The sequence below is a fragment of the Polistes fuscatus genome, unplaced genomic scaffold, assembly GCF_010416935.1.
Source record: "Polistes fuscatus isolate 324 unplaced genomic scaffold, CU_Pfus_HIC Scaffold18, whole genome shotgun sequence".
Classification (NCBI taxonomy): domain Eukaryota; kingdom Metazoa; phylum Arthropoda; class Insecta; order Hymenoptera; family Vespidae; genus Polistes; species Polistes fuscatus.
In genome coordinates, this window is record NW_025113086.1 from 3,033,255 (window position 1) to 3,048,818 (window position 15,564).

Below are 15,564 nucleotides of genomic sequence, written 5' to 3' on the forward strand. Positions count from 1 at the left end.
ACGTTCATTTTACAACCGAGCAACTGCGGTAGTCGGATTCTCTTTCTTCTTCTTTTCTTCCTCTTCTACTCTTCCACTCTCTTTCTATCTCACTCACACACACACACATACATACACGTATACACATCTCTCATAGGTTTATGTACCCCACTATCATCCTTTCCTTTTTTTTTTTTTCTTTTTTATTCCTCATCCTTTTTCCACCATATTTATCCGATCCATCGGTTTAACGCGATTTACCTCTTCGCGAGTAAAATTTTCATCCGTTTAATAGAAAAATATCATCGAAATAACATCGTGGAGTAAATAATGTTCTCGATGAAAATTCATCCGTACGAGGTTTATCTTTAGATTGATTGGAATATTGATCCATACGTTGGTAATGTTATCACAGGTGGTTTCTTAAGTATTACGAGTAGTGGGAATCAAGAAATAACGTCGTTTAGTTTTCAGTTTGGAAATAGAAATTATTTTAGATTAATGCTATTTCTTATTAGGATTGCGTTTAACGAATTTTTACGACTGTTGTTTAACGATCGAACGGATGTTAGCTTGAAAGAATAATTATATCTTTTTTTATTTTTTTTTTTAACGGTAATTGCTTTCTGTAACTTTCTACCAAAATTTAGAAAATAATACAAACATTTATTTTGTATATTAAAATCCTTAAACGAATTCGTTCAGTTTGTTAGAATTTGTAGAAAACAATAATTGATTTTTTTGTTTTTTTTTTCAATAAACGATACCCTTTCCCCATCGAAGTGAAAAACTTTGTTCGTTTCTAAGGTGTTGAACACGACAACGTTCTAAGATAACATCTTATATATTAGAACTGAAAATTTCGTATTCCTAAGACGCCTATGCTTCTTAGTTCGTTTCGTTTGGAACGAGCTGGCTGTATTTACAGTCTCTGTGTACCACCAATCCTCACGAGTATTTTGAATAATCCACATTGACTCCACTTCTTCTTCAACTTTTCATTCATTTTTCTTCTTTACTTTATTTTCATATATTTTTTTCTACGAACTATCAAATTTGTTCAAAAACGTGTCGTCATTCATCGGAAATTAAAAAACAAGTTGTATCAAATTGTTGTTAAGAATGTAATATTGTTTTTCATCTTCATCTTCATCTTCATCTTCATCTTCATCTTTTTCTTTTTCTTTTTCTTCATATGACAAAGAAAAATTTAAATTACTTTACCAACGAATATCGATTTTTTTTTGCATTCGTAAAAAAATATGTAAAAAGTAAACAATAAAAAGAAGTAAGGTAGAAAAAAAGATTTTATAAATCGATAGTGTTGGGGGTTATAGTAAAACTATAGTGATGTTCTTCAAGATTAGATTCGTTCGTAGAGGAATAGAAAGCGCCTACGAAATGACGGACGTCCGTCCTCGATTTTCCACGTTCCACGTGAATAAAAAAAGAAAAAAAAAAATAAGAGAAGGAGAGAGAGAGAGAGAGAAAGGTATATATATATAAAGTATACATATACATGCAGATAAAAATTGGATGCGACTGCGTACAACACGTTGGTTGACATTCCTCAGCGCGGAGTAGAAAATGACATAAACAGTGGACCGAGTACAACTACGAAAAATGGTAAAAAGCTTTACCCAATACACGTAAAGGGGAACCTTTCTACGGTGATTCTCTCGAATGAAATTATTCCCAAAAAAAAAAAAATATCGAATAAATTAATACAACAATAACAAAAAGAAGAAATACAAATTCTAGGTTGTTCCATATGTTCTTAACGTTTATTTAAATTGGAAACAAACTTATTGACAAATCTTTTATATATTAGGAGTACCCATAAGTAATCGATTATTTTGAAATCTAAAATAAACTTGATTATTTAATCTCCATTATCATCAAATTTTCAATCCCTTTCTTATAGAAGTGCATAGTTTGTGAACTAAAATATAAAATATAAAATAGGGGTACCCATAAGTAATCAATTATTTCGAAATTTAAAATAAACTTTATTATTTAATCTCCATTATCATCAAATTTTCAATCCCTTTCTTATAGAAATGTATAGTTTGTGAACTAAAATATAAAATATAAAATATATAACTTGATCGAGTGTTATTTAAAAGGATAGTTTTAAATATAAATATTGTTGAATTTGATGGAAGGAATGAAAAAAGAAAAAAAATAATATGAAAAAAGTATCGTTGTAAGTAATACGTTTTGCCAATGATTTCAACGAACGATCCAGTCGAAGTTTTCGAAGTAAGCATGAACGTGTAATGACGTAAGACTCGAAGAGTAAGAGGAGGAAATTGGTGGTGGTCGTGGAAGATCGGGGAGGTGGGGTGGGGTGGGTGGGGGGAGTTGGATAAGGTAAGAGGTAAATGGAAGAAGAAGGGGTATAGAAAACGGATGGGGGGAAGAGAAAGAGAAACGTAGAGAGAGAGAGAGAGAGAGAGTAATGGCGAGTAGTGGGATTAGTCAAGGTGAATAGAACCACGAAGGAAAGCTTCGATGTTAAATCCTAGTATCGTTCACGAGAATGTTTCGTGATTTAAAAATCGAGTTTAAAACCGTACCATTTGAAAAATATCCGTTCGTTTAAAAACAAACAACTCGGAAACAAATAAACAAACAAAACAAAAAAAGAATAAAGGAATACAATAGAAACGAATAACGTTGACTAATAAATAAAAATTACAAAATTGAACGCGAACGAGTTATAGTATTATTAATTTCTTTCTATCACGATTAAATACTCGAAATTATCTATTTGTTGGATGATACAGTCGCAAATTACAATAACGATTGGTTAAAGGGTAGTAACGAAAGAGGAAGGGTGGAAGAAGAAGGGTCGTGGGCGAGGTGAAAAAAGGGGTGGAGGGGGTATGAAGAGTGGACTAATCATTAAGGTGATTTATGATTTGAAAGTGTCATTTTTAACGAGTAACCTTTTCCCTGCAATTTCCACCTTCGCAACGTACAGTATATACCTAACTCGTCATTTGTTATAACTCTCTCGTGCATTCCGATTGGATTGCGTAAAACGAATTACGATGGACTTGTGTATGTATGCATGCACGCTTGCATGCATCATATATGTATGTGTGTGTGTGTGTACGCATTTATGTAAGTACAGATGTATGAGTATCTTCTCGTGTCAAATACATGTGTATATATATATATGTATATGTATGTATATATACATATATATGAGTGTGTGTATTCGTCATCACGAGAATCGAACGAAGAGTATAGGAGAGATGCTCGTTTCGATGCCTTTGCCGAGTCGTTAGGCGATTTCTCCCTCGAGGATTTGGATCCCTATGACAAATCGTTTCGGGATACGGATACGACGAGCTCTTCTCCTCGATGAATGGACCAACGTTCCAGTTTCGATGGTTTCAACCATCGGTATAACACCTACGTTGCTACTTCTTTCAATATATCTTCCTTACACAATTTCTTGTTAATATATTTTCCGTTGTGTTGTTAGTTTTTTTTTAATATTCAATCTATGTCATACGATAATTTATTTCAAAATATTAATCGTGTATCGTGATTATTCGATAATGTTTTGAGTGTATAGCTTTAAAGTAGTTGTTTGCACATATTGTTCGTTTGTTAATAAAATAATAATAACTGGTACGTAGATGTGTGTAGTTGACGTTACATGTTAGTTACAATAATACCTGGATGTAATTTTTGTTATAAGGAAAAAGAAATTTTTGAAAAAGTAAACTTTGCGATAGAAAAATGTTGTCTGATATAACACGTTGATGAAAGTTTAGGGTAGGAAAAGTTATGTCGGATTCGGTTAGGAAGTTTTTCCACGATACTGAAAGTAGAAAAGCATCTTATCGAACTTCATTCCGTTTCGCATCATTAACGGCCCCCCCAGCGTTCTTTTAAAAAAATAAAAAAAGAATAAAAAATATGAGAAAAAAGGATAGGAAACCTATGAGAGAAAAAACGCGGCATAGGATCGGTGATCTGAGGATGTTCGTTCATTCGTTCATTCGTACGTTGAGCCGGTTAGGAGAATACAAAACGCTTCGGGCAACTAGACACACGTTTTTCTTTACTTCACGTTCAAGACTGATAGCTTTCCTCGCGTTTTACGTTTCTTCTACTTTAGTTTTCATTCTCTTTTCAAAGCCAAGATCTAAGAAAAATCGTTTTTCTTATACTTTCAACGATTCTTATCTTCAACCACATCGTTTTCTTGTATTTTCTATACTTTTCTTTTTTTTCTTATCGGTTAGGTATATTTTGATCAGAAAAATTATTATTACGTGAAATCGAATTGAAAACCAAAAAAGAAATGGAAAAGAAAATAGAATAATAGGAAATTATTGGATCATATTTTCGCGTATTATATTTGTTGCATTTTAAAATATGAATTTTATTTACGTAAAAACGAATATCGTACGTCGATGATGTCCTCTCCCTTTTTTATTTTTTACTTTATTTGTATATTATAATATAGTAAACTCGTATTTTTATATATATTAAATAAAAAAAATAGGAAACGAGATAAAGATTTGACCCTTATGCATAAATGCATCTTTTCTGGTATCGTATTTCACGTTCGCGACACGCCAACACACACACACACAGACACTCATGCACACGTAACATAATTTTGACTTTCCTTCGCAGAGACGAACCCCCGAGACTCGTTCGAACTTTGATTCGGAATTTATGATTTCGCCCAGGATGCGTCGCGTCCTACGGTAAAGTGACATAAACTTTGCTTTATGCATTCGCGAATTCCATAAAACGATGCTTGCTTGCTTGCTTGCTTGCATTTTGCTTTAACGCGTTTCTAACTTAAACTTCTTTTTCTTCTTTTCTTTTTTTCTTCTTCTTCTTCTTTTCCCCGTACCCTTCAATTACGTTACCGAACCATCAAAGTTTGCTTTAATCCTAAATGAAATATTTTCATTTATAAGTTTAATCGATTTATTTCCTTCCCCCCCCATCCTCCCCCTCTCTTTTTTTCTCTCGAAAGTGCAGCAAAATTTGAATAACAAAATATTGCATTCGATGACGATGATCAACGATGATGTTGATGATGATGATGTGTGTGTGTCTGTGTGTGCACGATGGTATGAAATTTATTCGATAGAATAGAGGAGTAAACTATGTAGATTCGAAATATTTATGATTTCGATGGCGACACAAGAAACGAAAGCTAAGTATAAAATGGTATAACATCGTAAATCGTACTTCCGTTTGCTGGACTTCGGTCAGCACGAAACTCTGCCTTTGAGATTCGCGATAAGTCGAGTCGTTCAATCGCATAACTTACTCTTCTACCATACTCGTATTCCATGCCATCGTATTTACCGATAACAGAATCGCTCGAACGGACCACCGATCGTCTTTATCTCTTTCGACAGGGGAAAGAAGAAGAAGAAGAAGAAAAAGAAATCCTTTCTCGCAACCATAGTCTCTGGTAAACTTTTCAAAGTAATTCCCCCATACCCCACTCATCAAACACTTCAATACTTTCTTCTAAATATTATTTACTTATAAATTGTATCTTTGTAAATAATTTCGTAGATAGGTGTATCGAATTTTGTTCGTTTGATTTTTTTTAATTATTAATTATTTTATTTATTATAATGTTATCTGATTTATTAGGTTGATCAATAATATCCATTATAGTTAGTGTTATTATTATTATTATTTATATATTTTCGATACAAAAATATATAAATCAAGTTATTATGAAATTCAGTAACGTATTATTATTATTGGAAAAAAAAAATTATTACAAAAATGTGAAATACACGTTTAAAATATTTCTATATCGAAATACTTTTTATATGGGACACCAAAAAACAACAAGAAAAAGAAAATAAATTGTTAGAATGAAGAAGGATGTAGGATGCAACGAAATGTATGCTTATGCAATTATGTTTATTTTTAATTATTAATTATTTTATATATTATAATGTTATCTGATTTATTAGGTTGATCAAAAATATCCTCTATATAGTTAGTATTATTATTATTATTATTATTTATATGTTTTCGATACAAAAATATATAAATCAAGTTATTATGAAAATTCAGCAATTATATCGTACGTGGTACATTAATATTTTGTAACGTGTTATTATTATTGGAAAAAAAAAATTATTACAAAAATGTGAATACACGTTTAAAATATTTCTATATCGAAATACTTTTTATATGGGACACCAAAACAACAAAAAAAAAAGAAAATAAATTGTTAGAATGAAGAAGGTGTAGGATGCAACGAAATGTATGCTTATGCAATTATGTTTATTCGATATATCATGTACAGGTTTAGGTGTTAATACAAAAGCAAGGATATCCTTGATAAGACTGTGTGTATCATCGAGTTTCATACGACCGATCGATCTCGTTTTATTCGCGTTTATTCCTTCGAAAGAGCTTTGAGAAAATCGAAACCATTGACATCGATTCCTTTCCTAAAATTCGAGAGAAAATATCTTCAAAAGTATGATATTAAGAAAAATTTTCAAATTTCAAATGATTATATTATTACAACGGTGATAACATTTAAATATGATTTTAATCTGAGATAGAATTTAATGATTATATTTTTATGATTATCATCGTTTCTAATACCATTATCCTATTATAATAGTTCAGAAATGAATCGTTTAAGAGGTAGAGATACGAGAGAAAATTAGTGTTTCGTGACGTACGCACGTATAGTTTAGAAACATTACCGTCTAAATTCCTAATGCTTCTATACGTTGTTCTAATCGCAGCTAACCGATAATACCATACTTATATATATATATATGTATATGTATATATGGGGAAAATCGAATAAATCATAATCCAAATTTATGCCGTTTATGAGTCCAGATATTTTCGATGCAATTTAACGCTTCGTTTATGTATAATCGAATTATCAATTATTTAACTAACTAAATCTTCATTATAATATATATATATATATATTCCTAATATAATTGAAACTTTCTAATCTAACGATTAAAACTTTGAACATTTTATTATCCAATATGTAATAATTAGAAAATTCGTAGCAATAATAGAGTTTAAAATAATTATTATTAATAAAAAAAAGGCAAAGGAACAATTTTATTTCCATAGTTTTGACAAATTTTTTTCTAATATCTGGAACTCTGTCTTTGTTCTTTGAGAGTAGTTGTTGTTGGAAAGATCAAAAAGAAAATAGGAATAAATTCGTTTGGCTTATCGCACATTCTCGATAAAATCCAATCCCTGGTTATAATTGACCTCGATCATTTGAACTCTCTTTCTCTCTCTCTTTCTCTCTCTATCATTCACTTTTTATTTGTATAACGCGATGAAACGAAGCGCGAGCTTTTTTCACGCGGCCTATATCACGCATCGGTCATTTCGCATTTACGGAAGCGTTGACTCGTAGAAAAAAAAAAAAAAGAGCCACGTTACGCATGGTTGCATTTTGCAATTGCATGTACTAGTAATCTCTCTCTCTCTCTCTTTCTCTCTCTTTCACTCTTTCTTTCTAGTATTTCGTTGAGTACATTGAGTAGGTACGTCACGTCACGTGGTTTAACGATTTCATTGATATGCACGGAATCAAAAAGATCAATTGTTTTACTTATTTATTTTGAAATTCATCGTTACTATTTTTGTATTAATTAAAATACTCAATTACTATATTTAAATATCCAAGTAAATTGGAAGAAGAAGAAGAATGAACATATTTTGCGCGGAAAATAAAAATGGTGATACGATGATATCTCATTTATTATAAAAATATTTAATAAATAATTATAATTTATATGATAGAATAGAATCGAGAGAATATTAAAAACCTATCAATATCTAGAAAAAATATTCTTTTAATTGTATATATATATAATGAGAAACGATATCAAAACCTTATTAATTTTAACGATGATTACGAAAGATATTACAATAGAAGAAAATTCGTGGAACGAATAAATGTTTATCCAGAAATGAAGTAACTTCCTTTCTAATTATATACATCTATATATATATATATGTATATGTATAATTTGAATTATATTAGATATTATTAGCCTAATGAAAAGTGCAAACGTTCCGGAGGTACTCACCACTGCACAGAAGTAAAATGTGCAGCACCGCTATCCGTGTGCTCCGCGTAATCCTGAAGGCACGCTTATCCATATCGAATAAAAATGGAATATCGTATCTTCTTCGATTAATAAATCGAAATATTAAATTTATCCAATTAACAGCACTAATCTCAAGCCCTTGGTTCGTACAACCCCCACTGTACAAATTGGTTCCTCCCTTTTTCTTTTTTTTCCTTAACTATGGACAAATTACGAATTATTTGGTCTCACTAAACATATATTATTCACCTAATATAATATCTTTGATATATATTTTATTCCAATTGCGAATGAATAACACCAAATCGTATCTCCAACGATTCACCATAGATCCACGATAATAATAATCACACGTAGATCTAAATCTCGCACCAAAATCATCTTATTTAGCACACCCCCATAGTCGTCTCGTCTCGTCACGTTCTCCCATTAATTTATATGACAAAACAAAATGTTCACTTCAATTTACACCATCTGGATTGTACGAGAAGACAAACAAATATTCGGAGAGTGTAACACATTCTCTCTACTCTCCACCTTGTAACATTTTCCTTCTTCTTCTTCTTCTTTACGATCACATTGTCGTGGGTAATGATTTTCAATATCGTAATCCTAAATCAAATTTGAAAAATTCGATTTTACGTACGACGATGATAATTTTTTTTACACACACGCGCACGTGTACACCCAACTAAACGAATACGAATTCTTTATCGACGAGATAAATAACGAAATAAGAAAACACACACACACATATATATATATATATAAATACGAATGTCTCGTTTTAAAAAATATAAATAGGTACGCGCATATACGTATATATATAGATATATCTATATATATACATATATATATACATATAAAAATTGATTAAGGGTAGAATTAAAAAATGGAATTTAAAAAAAAAAGAGAGGGAGGTGACAGGAATAAGACGCGGGGTTATGAGAAGTTAGATAGGGGGGAAAAAAGATAGAAAAAGATAGATAGACAGAGATAGAGAGAGAGAGAGAGAGAGAAAAAAATTCAAGACAGTTTGAAGCAATGCGCGCCAGTCAACGGTCGCACGGCAACTGAGCGTGGGGTCGTGGGCTGCCGTTGCAACCCCCCACCGTTTCTCTTTCAAGCGTCCAACCCCCACCACTCTTCTTCTTACACATCAACGGCAATAGCACCATTACTACCCACTACCACCATATGCAATTTCACAAATACACCCGTTGTTCGTACTTATAAACTATACACACACACACACATACATATACGATAAACATATTCGATTGGTTCAATTTGAAAAGAAACATTTCGATTTTTTTTACAAATTTACGAACATTGTTTGAATGGAGGAACGGTGGGTGGTTGAGTAGAGGGGAGGAATTAATATTTACGTATATTAAAAATTAACACATATATTTTTAACAGAATATTATCTAAGTTTTATATATATATATATATGTGTGTGTGTGTGTGTGTAGCAAAACAATGTGAAATGAGTGAATTTGGCTCGGACCGTAAAACTATTGTTTAAATCCTACTTTTAAACTAAATGAATTCCTATTTAAATATTCAATTTAAATCCTATTTAATAAATTTAAAATTTTTTCCTAATTAATCATTTAACATATTTATCGTATTATTTTTTAATGATACACACATATTATAAGATATGTTAAATAAAATTAAAAATTAATGATATATATATATATATATAATAATTAAAATAGGATTATAGAAAAATTGATGAATAAATTGTACGCGTTGAAATGAATTTTTGTCGATTTGGTAGCAGAGTAAGAAACATTATTTGGCGGGGGGGGCCCTTGTAAAATGACGAAGGGACAACGACGGTTGCAATGATTTTCAACGTTGGAGTTAGCGCATTCTGGTGTAAGGGCAAAGAAGCTTAGGGCCTTCTCTTCCGTACCTTCAAATAAGTAATCGGGGGGAGGGGAGGGGTATCCCGCCAGGCAGGTGGGTCGGTCTCCCTCAGGCCTAGCCTGAGGGACGGACCACCGTCTACCCTCCCTTTTATATATATATTTTTTTTTGTCTCCCTTTCTCCCTTTCTTCCTGCCTCCTATCTTTTTTTTTATATTCCCATTTCTTTCTCTCTTTTCCTATAACGAAACCTGCCGCGCCCCGCTTATGGGGCTTTCTCTTTTTCTTTCTTTCATTTTCTTTTTCCTTTCTGTTTCTCTTTTTCTTCGTGCCTCTTAGACCACGTTTTTCGGTTCTTTTGGGTAAAAAGATGGAAAATGAGATCAAGATGGTCTTACTCGTTTCCATGAATATCCACGTTGGATTTCAAGAAGCTTCGAATTCCAGTCGAAAACGTGACTATTTGTATGAGGATACTTTCGAACGAATGAGGGAAAAAAAAGAACAAGAGAAGAATGAAAAGAAAAAGAAAGAATTTGAACATTTCTTGAAAATAAATCAACGCGTTTTCCCCTTATTCGATATATCGATTGTGTGCGCTTCCAATTGACGGACCGATAAAACGTGACAATTTTCTTTAGTTTTTCTTCCCTTTTTTTTCTTTTCTCTCGTCATTCCGAATCGGTTAACGAAAATGTAGTTTTCGGTTTTAGGAAAAAATCGGTGGATTTTATTAAAAAAAAAAAAAAAGAACTGGTGTGTGTACTTATGTACGCACGTAAGAAGTTATACTTCTTTGCCGTACTAAAACGAATATAACCTCAATAACCTCAAAAATAACTTCAAAAAATAACTTCAAAGAAAACAAATAACTTAAAAAAGAAAAATAATTATTATTATATATATATATATAGAAAGAATAAAAAGAAGAAAAAGAAAATATGAAAATATAGATATCAGTCCACACTAAATATAAGAGAAATATATCGAATAACTTGACGCGTTAACAGCCATGGCGCGGTTACAGCATTAATTCTCGCTCGATCATTTAAGTAAAGCAGCGCTGAGTACGATTAGTATTTGGATGGGTGACCCGCTTGAGAAAAAAAGGGGGGAAGAAGAATAGAAGACAACTTCATGCCGTATATTTGAAATCGCTTTGCCGCGCGTCGTTAAATACCGACAAACTTCATGGTGTCGTTTTTCCAGACGCTCGGAACAAAATCAACTCCCCATTACATTTTCCCAAACGCGCCAAAAGAAGTATAACTTCAAAAAAAAGGATGGTAGCAGCATTTAATGTTTATTATCGAAACTCGATGACAAGTTATAAGTGTATTGGGTCACTGGTATCACATACATACATACATACATACATATATATATGCAGATGTTAAAGAGAAAAATCAAAGAGCTTTTCATACGCTTCCTCTCGTCTACTTTTATCGTCGTTTATCGATTCCTGTTGCGGAATTCTGTCACAATTCGCTTCTACGAAGTCGACGTTCGGATATGGCGTATTTGCGAAGGGTTGAAACCGAGCTCAAAAGGATTCGCGAGCGTGCAAATCCGCGAGTAACTCTCTCTCTCTCTCTTCCTCTCTCTCTTCCTCTCTCTCTCTTTGCCTTTCGCACTTTGCCGTTTCTATCCCAAATATAGTTACGTTATACCTAACATACATACTGTCACATATATACAAACATATATACAAATATATATATATGTATATGTATATGTATATATACCTTTTCTTTGAGTGTATGTTTATATATATATATATATATATATATATATATGTTGGTGATATATGTTTGTGTGTGTAGATTGTGAAGCATAACGCACAAGGCGTCAATGCCGTATACACGGCTTCATCCTATTGGCGTACTTTGTCGGTAGTATGCCTATTACATTCCCGTCACAGACGACGGATCTTGTACTCAATCGGCCTATACAAATCATAAACAGTCCCCTATGATTCTACTAATACCGTATTCATATTGCGCATTCAGGCCCTTTTAGTTCTACAGACCGTTCGGAAAATCCCGATGATATGCAACTACGTTTATGTTACCATTTCAAAGCTTATTACATCTTTCTTTCTTTATTTCTTTATTTCTTTCTTTTTATCTCTTTAATATTCTGCATAGTTTTATTTCTTTTTTTTTTGTTTTATTCAATTTGTGTATACGCGAGTAAATATAATTTATTTTCTATTACAATGTTCTCCTACACGGATTTAAATTTTTGTTCTAAACAATGCAGTTTTAGTTTCTTTTTTATTTTTTTTTTATGGATCCAATTGTCACGAATTTTGTGGGTTACGTATATTATTAAAATATTAGACGTTGTTCGATTGAAAATAATTTTGATACTTCGCGTATAGTAAGAAAAATGTTCAGTAAAATTTACATTTTCGTATCACAATGCAGAAATTGAAATATTAATAATTTTGTAATTAATTTTTAATAATTAATTTTAATAATTAATTTTGTTATATTTGTACAATTAGATGACTATTATTTGATTTATTCAATCTAATCGATATCAAAATAAGCTTTATCATTCTAAGTTGCAAGTAGAGAAATGAATTCCTCAATTTAAAGTGAAATTATTCTTAAAATGATTTTTGACAAACGTCGACGCGATTTTTAAATCGGGGAGTATTTTGTGGTTCTTTTTTTTTTTTTTAACGTTTTGTAACTCGACGGGGTTATATATAGATCGATCTTTCGTTGTCGACAAGATGAAAAATTCTAATGACACATTTAAACCTTATCCTGATCTATGAGAACGTCGTCGTCTCGTACGAAAGAACGAACTAACTGATGATGGTGTTCTCATTCTTTCTTTTTTTCTCTCTCTCTCTCTGTTTCTCTTCTTTTTCCTTTCAGTGATATTCTACTAGACGACTTCTTTATCTGAACGACTCGAAATGCAGCTAAGAAGCAGCTAAACTACGACAAACGTAGTCGTGACACGCGAATTTCATTCGTATTAAAACGCGCACCTTGCATTACATTAAATGTACGTTTATTTCAACCTTCTCTCAACTTACTTTCTTATTCTTTCTCTTTTTTTTTGTTACAATTTTTTTACGTATACTACGACCAAAACTCGTGTTCTATTTATCGTTCTGCTTATCGTCGTTGTATTAAAAAAAAAAAAAAAGAAATATAAATAATTGCGTTAAATTTATCGAAAAGATAAGAATACGTCCAGGGAAGTTTAATAATTCACGATTATTATAATATCTAGCGTTTCGGGTTTATTGGAACAACCGAGAATGAAATATTTCATTGGGATCAATTAATTATTAACGATTTCAATCCTGTAATATTTCATTATCGATCGATATTTTTATAATTATCATAATTATTATTACTTTTTTTTGTTTTTTCTATTTCTTCTTTTCTTTTCTTTTCTTTTTTTTCTCGTTTTTTGTAATTAACATCGACGTTAATCAGATTATATTATGCGATTAAATTAGATGGGCGAATGAAATTTTAACGTTTCTCTCTTGGAAATATCATTTTTCGTTTATTGTCGTTTAAAATTTCATTGTAATTATAAGTGACCCGTGAAAATGGTATCTACGGTACAAGTTCATCAATGATTTCAATCCTTTTAATGAATGTACAAGGGTCTACGATATAGTTCGTCAACCATTCACAAAGTATCGCAAAGTGAATAATTCAAATTAATATTTCAAATATTTCGATCGTTGATTAACTTCATTTTAAATTCCTATAAATTGATTAAAGTGTCAGAAATCGTTGTTACTATTATTATTATTATTATTATTATTATTATTATTATTTTCAAGATTTATATTTATATTATTATAATAGATATTATTATACAGTATATTGATCAATTATTTCGTAAACTCGTTCGATCAAAATAAAAAAAAAAGAAGAAAAAATCATTGACAAAATTTATCGTAGACTCGTCGTACGTTTCAATCATTCAACAAAAAATCATTGATAAAATTCATCGTAGACTCCTCGTACGATTCAATGACTCGTCAAAAAATCATTGACAAAATTCATCGTAGACTCGTCGTAAAATTCAATCATTCAACAAAATATCATTGACAAAATTTATCGTAGACTCCTCGTACGTTTCAATCATTCAACAAAATATCATTGACAAAATTCATCGTAGACTCGTCGTACGTTTCAATCATTCAACAAAATATCATTGACAAAATTCATCGTAGACTCCTTGTACGTTTCAATGACTCTACAAAAAATCATTGACAAAATTTATCGTAGACTCCTCGTACATTTCAATCATTCAACAAAAAATCATTGACCAAATTCATCGTAGACTCCTCGTACGATTCAATGACTCTACAAAAAATCATTGACAAAATTCATCGTAGACTCGTCGCACGATTCAATCATTCAACAAAAAATCATTGACAAAATTCATCGTAGACTCCTTGTACATTTCAATGACTCTACAAAAAATCATTGACAAAATTCATCGTAGACTCGTCGTACGATTTAATGACTCGTCAAAAAATCATTGACAAAATATTCAGTATTCGCTCGTTGTTAGAATTTTGTTATATTCTTTGAGACCAAAGTTTGTTCAGGATTGAAGCTGGCCCGGCTTCCATCTTGAGCACGAAGCAGGTGTCTCGTTCTTTCGCTTCCGATTTGCTTCACTACCTGAAAATCGAACTTTGGACCATCTGTCGCGCGTCCTCCCCCTCCCCCCCCTCCTCATCCCCCCTTCTTCACCTTCTCCTCTTCCTCTTCTTCTTCTTCTTCTTCTTCTTCTTCTTCGCGTTTCTTTTCTATTTTAATTCGTTCGTTCGAACGAACAAACCGGCAGACGGATGCTAAGACGACGTGTGTGTGTGTGTGTGTGTGTGTGTGTGAGAGAGAGAGAGAGAGAGAGAGTTCTTTTCTTACTTTTTTATATTTTTTTTCTCTCTCTTTCTATTTTTCTTCAAATTCCAAACGTGTTCCTGCATACGATACACATTTTCGAATTTTTCGAATGCGTCCGCGCATACACGAAACTGATTATTTAACTGTAAAGTCATCGGGGAAACGTGTCTTTTTTTTTTTTTTATTTTTTTCTTCTCTCACTTCTCCTATTCTAATTTAAAATGGGAAGATAAATTTCGTTTCTTTTTTGTTCTCTTCGTTCTTTCTACGTTATTCGATAAATTTAACTGTCCTTGACTTTAGCACGAAATTTCTTTATGCTACTTCCTTTTTTTATATTACCTTTTCACGCTCCTTTTTTTCTAGAAATAATAGTAGTGCACGGGACAGTAATTTGTAGTGAAGTATAATAATATAAATCTTGTAGAAAAATGTTACACTTATCGAAACGAAATAAAAAATCACGTTTGAATATATATATAAATACAACGTTACACAAAAACAGCTTTTAAGGATGATTTGTCGGTACAATCGGAAACAAAAGTTAATGACATTTTCATCAAATCCATATCTCTTAATATCTGTTGAAACAGATGATTTAAACCAACTATTTTTTTTTTTTATAATTGAAATTTTCATATAAAGTTTCTAAAAGAATGAAATTTAGTGATCATTTTAATAATATT

At 31.6% G+C, this 15,564-nt stretch overlaps 1 protein-coding gene across 4 annotated transcripts in view; it reads right to left on the reverse strand.

Moving 5' to 3' along the window:
• Positions 1 to 15,564, reverse strand: part of LOC122515501 (neural cell adhesion molecule 1) — a 192,213-nt gene that overhangs the window by 5,456 nt on the left and 171,193 nt on the right. For 2 of the 4 annotated variants that reach the window (XM_043632880.1, XM_043632878.1), the window contains exon 1: positions 8,079 to 8,885. The exons of 1 other annotated variant lie outside the window; for it this stretch is intronic. In XM_043632880.1, coding sequence (XP_043488815.1) covers positions 8,079 to 8,151 — 73 coding nt within the window. In that variant the 5' untranslated portion in view covers positions 8,152 to 8,885. Of the gene's footprint in view, positions 1 to 8,078; positions 8,886 to 15,564 lie in introns of those variants that run through there. One more of the 4 variants, XM_043632879.1, reaches the window with a different exon arrangement.